Source organism: Bidens hawaiensis, unplaced genomic scaffold (assembly GCF_021521415.1).
Source record: "Bidens hawaiensis isolate Kalapana, Puna unplaced genomic scaffold, B.hawaiensis_p1.1 tig00025371_1, whole genome shotgun sequence".
Classification (NCBI taxonomy): domain Eukaryota; kingdom Viridiplantae; phylum Streptophyta; class Magnoliopsida; order Asterales; family Asteraceae; genus Bidens; species Bidens hawaiensis.
Genome location: NW_027494047.1, coordinates 91,745 through 99,672, shown reverse-complemented (window position 1 = coordinate 99,672; position 7,928 = coordinate 91,745). Strand labels below are relative to the sequence as shown.

The 7,928-nt window shown below is 36.6% G+C and overlaps 1 protein-coding gene across 1 annotated transcript; it reads right to left on the bottom strand.

Annotated features, from left to right (window-relative positions):
- Positions 1-549: 549 nt before the first annotated feature.
- On the bottom strand, positions 550-7,624 carry LOC143571396 (putative magnesium transporter NIPA6). Its single transcript, XM_077056829.1, has 9 exons — positions 7,460-7,624; positions 7,248-7,304; positions 7,075-7,165; positions 6,844-7,004; positions 6,627-6,754; positions 6,360-6,497; positions 5,564-5,656; positions 5,364-5,481; positions 550-858 (listed from the first exon to the last, which is right to left on the bottom strand). Exons 1-9 carry the CDS (start codon positions 7,587-7,589, stop codon positions 767-769), a joined length of 1,008 nt encoding a protein of 335 aa, XP_076912944.1. The 5' UTR covers positions 7,590-7,624; the 3' UTR covers positions 550-766.
- Positions 7,625-7,928: the final 304 nt, after the last annotated feature.

Genomic DNA, 7,928 nt, shown 5'->3' with positions numbered 1-7,928 from the left:
TATTTAAGATGTTTTTGTAAGGTAGGTATCCCATTTCATATTTTCGCTTAGACCAAGCATAGTGGGGTGAGTTGTGGCGTTTGGGATGGGAAACGCCGGAAATCCCCCCCCCCCCCCTCTCCCCAATCGTTTTGGATGGGCAAAATGTATCTCAATGTTGTGTACACAACTTTGAAGTTGGAAGGAGAGGACCCATGGAGTTGGAGGTGGGGGTTTTTTACTATGGGTGTTCTTATACTTTTTTTGTTTTTCTGAAGGTGCTGTCACAAGTCATAACTGCTTTCACTCAAACCAAGCTACTAATTCAAAATTGAAATTGCCTGCTTTAACCCGAAGAAGTATGAACCGAGTACGTACCTAACCAGCCTGTTTTACCATTGCTTAGCTTAGAACATTATCATAAACCATTCTAATAAGCAATCTCAAATTTTAACATACTATTATCTTATACACACCTTATCAAAAGTAATGAATATCCCATTCAGCAAGTACATCTTTGTATAAACTTGATGTGTGTATAATAGAAGGGAAAATTGTCTACACGCAATAAAAGTAAAAGTAAAACCCCATGGCTCAAACTAGGATCATACGCGAGAAAAGATAAGACAAAAAAATATGTACAAACCACGATTAATATCATAACAATTTTCACCAAATACTCGCTTGATATCTGAGTTGATACAATCTTTGACGATGCTCTGTGTCACACACGCTGATTTGCTTTACTCCAAGAAATGGTAATATGTAGAAATTTGAAACAATATTTCTAGTCGAAGTAATCAGAATTATGCACCGTGATTAGATGCTCATCCTCCTCAACGGCTTTTATGGGATCTTGATCATACCATGTCACAGTTCCTGCAAAAAGTAGCAGCAGATGATTTTATCGGGTGAAAGAGGGTACTTGTGGGTGCATCAAGTTATGCACCTTGTGCATTGGTGCTTGTATTGCAAGTAATTGTCGTTGTGCCTAACTCGCTGAGTTGGCTCACTGAGTCAACTCACCAAGTCAAGGGTTAACTAAAAACTTATAGACAAAGATCAGGCTTCATACTGTTTCGCAATTCAATATTTAATTTCAAGGGCCAAAAGGTACATTCGAGAAAACAGAATTTGATGATTTTTAACTTCATAACCATTTGGCTACTTTTAATATCAAAAGGGCAAATTTGACACTAACAAGGTTAAGTACCATTCCACAAACAAATAAGGTAAATATGCTTTATCTTTATGCATATATTAAACAAGCCACCAGAAAATAACAATTTATATTTGCGATATATACACGTATAAACATTAGTGATTAAACACACAATTTTTTGTTTCCTTATTTTCATGTATACGCTTTTCCGAAAGGTACTAAACTTTTTGCAACTTTCCATTTGATTAAGGGTGTCAACTATTCTTGACAACTTATTACCAAAAAAAGAAAAGTTAGTTTCCCTCAAAATAGTGACATTTATTTGCCATAAGTGGCAAAAGATCTTCAAATGATAAAAGAAAAGGTTAAGTGCCTCAAATGCCAGCTCTTAATAAAAGGGAGCTCGGGCTCATTAATAAATTTTCAAGCTTTAACTTGACTTGGGCTCAAACGGTTTATTATTATTAAATATTTACCTATTATACTTATATACAGTATAATTACTTTTACATATATTTATAGTTACAAATTTACACATAACAAAATATATATTATTTAGTTAGTTTTATGATAATTGTATGTCTAATAATATTTTTTATAATAATAAACAATTATTATATTTATACAAATAATAGGCTCGTAAGCCTAGTCAAGCTCAGTATGTGAAGCTCGGGCTCTAGGTTTCGGTGAGCTGATAATAAGTAGCTAACTCGGGTCATTTACGCCTCACAAATGTTTAGTTTTTTTCACAAACATCAAATTATTATGTACTCTATTACTCGGGCTCGAGGATTTGATTTTAAAATTTCATTATTTGAAAAATGTCGCATGTAAATTTAACAAGACTAAAATTATCAAACAAAGTAAAACGTACTTCTCCAACATATTTATTTATTAGTTACCATTTACCAAACAAAAAATAAATAAAACTAATTTTGCTTACACCCAAAAAAAACAACATATTTATAGGGATTGGCCGAATAGGAAACTAAATGACAGGATCTATTTTTTGAAAGACTCTAGATTAGATGGGTGTCAACTTTACCCTCAAAAATCTATTTTGATGGTGGATGTATATGTTGTTAGGATTAGTGAAGGCCTTTGGGTCGGGTTGGTTGGTTGACGATTAGAAGATAAAAGGGGCGGCCCGTTTAATTATGGAGGATGGCCCGTTTGGAGTTTTCTTGGTCCCTAAGTCATTTAACCTAATCGTTCTCTATATATACCATTGTCATGTATTGTAATCTTTTGTATTGTGCTTAATAAAAATACCCTAGTTGCAGCCCTTGGACGTAGCTCGTCTTGACCGAACCACGTAAAATCTCTTGCCTCCTATATATTGCTTTCATTTGTGCGCGTGTGTTTGTGTTTCCGCTGCGTACCAACTCTGATTAATACCTAACAATTGACATCAGAGCCGAAGGTTTATTGAACACGTGGGGGCACTGATTCGAGGGTTTAATTTCACCATGATCGTAAAAACTCTTGCATTTATTTTTGGTGTGGCACAACAATCAAGAAGGTACTAATAAGTTAATTAATTTGTTGGTCAAGAGGGAGTTATTTTTCCTTTTGTTTCTGTCGTGGCTTTCAAGCAAAAAAAAACAAGTAACCATATAAAACAAATAGAGTTTTTTTGTTTTGTTTTTGGTGTGTGGCATGTCGACGCAAAACATAGAAAGGTATTTTGTCTGCTTGCAATTAGGCTTTAACCTTTGAATTGGAGTTGTCATTCGTTGTCTGTCACCAGGATAAAGCCATCGCCGTCAGAGTGATACCACGTGTTACAGTCGTGTTTTGTGATTGTTACCAAAGAAAGAAGTAGTGTTGGTTGCTTCTTGCTGTCGGACTAGAATCGAAGGTTGGGTGTTCAAGATTCGGTTTGTTGTTCGGGTTTGCTTTGATTGTGTGGTTCGGGTATTTGTTGACGGGGTTTTGGGTTGCAAGAAAGGTTTGGGTTTTTTGGTTAAAAAGTTGTTTGTTGGTTTTCTCGTTTGCGATGTATGAAGACGGGAAGGTTCGAATCGACAAGTTTAATGGGACTGATTTTGCATGGTGGAAAATGCAAATAGAGGCGTTACTTGGTGAAAGTGATTTGGATATGATATTGGAGGAAAAGCCGGATAAAATGGATAAAGCCGAAGAAGCAATTTGGAACTCAAAGGACAAGAAGGCTAGAGGTAAAATTACATTAGCTTTGACGAGGAGCGTTGCATTTAATATTATGTAAGAAACCACGGCTCGTTGTATGATGACAGCTCTGTCAAATATGTATGAAAATCCGTTTGCGGCCAATAAGGTGTACTTGATGAGGGAATTGTTTATGACAAGGATCCACGAGGGAAGTTCAGTCATGGGTCACATTAATGATTTCAACTCGATCATGTCCAGGTTAGCTTCTGTGGGCATGAAGTAATGAGACTCAAACTGTGATATTGTTATCTTCTTTGCCTGAGAGTTGGTCTGGAACTATAACGGCCATTACTAGTTCTATGGGGGCCGATGGTTTGACATTTGAGGGGGTCCGAGACATTGTGTTGGTTGAAGACGTTCACCGGAAAAGCACGAGTGACGTATCTTCTGATATATTTTATGCTGGCAGGGGAAGGGAAAATAACAAAAGCAGTGGGAGTCGGGGGAGGAATTCGTCTAGAACTCGGAAGAATGTGAAGTGTTGGAGGTGTAATGAAGTTGGACACGTTAGAGTGATTGTCCAAACAGATTACAGATTACAGGTAAAGGCTGCTCAGGTGAACACTGCTGAACAGGTTAATGAAGGCATTAGTGATGACGAGGCATTATTTTGTATTGTTGATAGCATGGTGGATTCTTGGTTCATGGATTCAGGATCTTCATTTTAGGCTACGCGCAGCGGTGAGACGATTGTGACTCTAAAGATTGGTAACTTTGGGAAGGTACGTATTGCTAATGGTAATGTTCTTAATGTTACGGGCAGGGGGTGTTAATTTGGTAACTCCATTGGGAACTGTTTGGAACTTGAAGAATGTTAGGGTTATTCCATCGTTGAAGAAAAGGCTTATCTCTGTTAGTCAACTGGTTGAACTAGGCATGGATTCGGTGGAGGTAAATGGAAGGTAACTAAAGATAGTCTGATGATTGCTCGTGGAAACATATGTGGTTCATTATACATGGTGGAAGTACCTACTGAGGGAAGTATGACCGTCTCTGAAAACAAAGTCGGGTTCGCTGAGTCTAAGGGGCAAAATAAGGTTCAATTTGCAGGAGTGGAGCTTGATGCCAAGGTGATTCAAGCTGAGCGGGGTCGGAGGTCTAAAACAAGTCAGGGGTTTGGTGAAAGTGGGAGCGCGGGTTGTGTTCCGGGAAAAGTTACAAAACAACATTGGATTTTGAAGATCGTTATTCCGATTGATAAAATCTCTCCTAGAGAACTCTTGCTAAAAGAGGAGAGTGGTAGTGGTTCTCGGGTTATCTCTGGAGCTGATGGATTGTGCGTATCAGTTGAGATAGAGGACAAATCATTTTTGGCTGATGAGTTGGAGCTCGGTGGAGCTTGGCCCTTCTGGTACTTGATGTTGAAGGGGGTTGCTGCAACTAGGTGGTAAGTCTTAGCTTGTTTATGAGAACTGGAAGCTTGGAAGACTTGTTAATAAAGATTACTAATATTACTGATGACTGGGTTGCTTTAAAATTGAATGATGGGCTGGAGTTTATCGCAAGGCCTTCAAGTGGGAGATTGTTAGGATTAGTGAAGGTCTTTGGGTCGGGTTCGTTGGTTGACGATTAGGAGATAAAAGGGGTGGTCCGTTTAATTATGGAGAATGGCCCGTTTGGAGTTTTCTTGATCCCTAAGTCATTTAACCTAATTGTTCTTTATATATACCATTGTCATGTATTGTAATCTTTTGTACTGTGCTTAATAAAAATACCCTAGTTGCAGCCCATGGACATAGGCCGTCTTGACCGAACCACGTAAAATATCTTGTCTCCTATTTATTGCTTTCGTTTGTGCATGTGTTTGTGTTTCCGATGCGTACCAACTACCAACTCTGATTAATACCTAATATATGTTTCTATTAATATACAAACTTTAAAAAATATAAGTTTACAAGTATATCATAAGTATGCAATATTTGACTCCACATATAGTTTCAGAAACAAGTGTTTTTTTGTTATATACCTATACTAAAGACCAAATTAAATAAAAGTAAACAAATCCAACTCATTTACGGATAGAACATACCTGGTGCAGGAGATGGTTCTTGTTCTCTTGTGGAATGAAGAACAATTGTTCCTGAAAGAACAGTGATGAATCCGCATACTTCAGATGCTATATCACTAATACTTTGACCTTTCCAATCCTGCATACAGATTATTTGCTCAGTTATTTGTTGGTATAACAAAACTGAAAGAAATATTAGGAAATAAGAGATAAATAGATACCTGGAACATAATTACACTTGCAATGATTGTTAAAGAAGTGAACATCACATAATATATAGGGGATACAATTGCTGTGTTGAATGTATCCAAAGCCTGCAAATACCGTCAAGGGTAAAACGGTCATTTAGCTTGAATCATAGTTATTAAAAGCCCTCGTTTCTTGCGCCTAGGCCCATTTTTCAAGCGAGGCTCTATAAACGCGCTTCTAGTTCCTAGGTGAGCGCTTTGGCATTGTCTATGCCAAGAACACGAGAAGATAAAAGCCGAGCAAAAGAAACGGAAGGGATGCTACTGAAACTTAAATCTTGGAGAGGTCAATCTTAACTGTTTTAGAATTTTTGGTATTAATTAGATGATATTAAATGTTATATGATAGCTTTTGTTTATTTTATTTTTGAAGAATAGTATTATTTTTCATATACATAATATATTTTTTATTTTTCATTTAAGTGCGCTTGTTTTTCCTCAGACCTTTGCTTTCTTTGCGCCTTGCGCCTTGAGTGCGCCTAACGCATTTGATAACTATGGCTTGAATGACCCTTATAATTAGATGTTGCATGTTCATAGTTAGATGACCAATTTAAAGCAATCACGAGCATCAACATGAAGGGTACAATGGTAATTTACCTGTTTCTGACTAACACTACACTGAAGTTCTAGTTTTATAATGGAATAATTTACCGTTGAACGGCCCTTATCATTAGATGTTGCATGTTCAACGTTGGGTAGCCTATCTAAAGCTCAAAACTTTTATGGCCCATTACTATTCAAAATAATAAAAAAAAATGAAAATTACCTTGTTAAGATAATTCAACTGTGTAATTACACACACGATAGCAACGGTGACAAAAACCCAAGTTTGAGGGTATGCAACCTGACTGATTCCCTCCAAAGTAAGTTTTATTGCAATACCAATCGCCTTTATGCTTACAACCTACAAAATAATATCATAAAACATAATATTTTTCAAAAAAGAATACTAAAGTATGAAACTTTAACCTACATAATAATATCATAAAACATAATATTATTCAAAAAAGAACACTAAAGCATGAACCTTTACCGTTAAAGAACCCATTAGAGAACAAATCCCCAAGTATATTAATATATTTGACTGCCCATATCGCGGTTCAAAATGCATCACGAGAGCCGCTACTAGTGACAATGTAGCTGCAATGTATATTAAGAATGCTGCAAAAATAAACTAGTTTAGAGGGCGTTTAGATGTTGAGTTATCGACTGTTAGGATAAAGTTATTCTGATTCTGATATTAAGCCAACCAGGTTCAATTGCAAGATTCCATATTTCTTCAACAGAAGTTGGTGTAGTTTCTTCAGGTGCGTGAATTACAACAACTACAGAACCAACTATGCATGAAACACATCCCAAAATACCCATCTGCTTCAACCGTTCTTTTAACAAAAAGTGCGCCAAAACAGCACTGTTGAAATTTTGTAAATTAAAAACAAAAATCATACTAGCATTTTCAAGAAAATAAAATGATGTATTACCTAACGATTATACTCAATGCACCAAGTGGAGTTACAAGGACAGCTGGAGCATACACATAAGCAACAAAATTAGCAGCCTCTCCAACAATCACTGCAATAACAAGGATTGTGTTGATCATGATTTAAAAAATATAGTAGAAATATATGAATAGGTTTGGTGATTGGCAGGTTACTTGTAATCATGCCTGCCCACCAAAGTGGTTCTTGTAGGTAAGTATAACCTCCATGTCCTAAAATCATAATAAAGATAGAAAGGTACGGTGAGAATGATATGAAATGGAATTGTGAATAGAAATTGATTGATTATCCATCCACTCTTATATATCATGTCATGTGAATAATAATAATCGAAATAACCCTAAGTTAATTAATGAGAAAGAAATACCTGCAGCGAAACCAGTGGAAGCAGCAGCACGCTTAAGGCCTTTCTTCTTCAATATGAAACTGGTCCCAATAAACCCGCTAGACAACACCGCAAGTATCAGTCCCGTAGAATTATCAGAAACACCACCCATCTCCTATCCTCTCTGTAATCTACTCATTTCCCGCCCGCCGATTTAATTAAGAGAAGAGAGATGATGAAGATTGATTGAGGTTGAATAACAAACAATTCTATGTGGGTCCGATTGATTAATTGGATATTCCGTCCGGTTTCTGGTGGGCCCCTCTGATTACAACACAACCAGATCCCAGCTCATTTGCAAATGTATTCTACCTCTATCCCCAATTGCATTGGATCTTGAATTTTATATGTTAAAAGTAATAATAGAATAACTTTATTGTTGTTTACATAATCCACCCTTTTCTTTTTAATACTTGCACTTTAACTGGGATCTTGGAAACTTAATATTCAT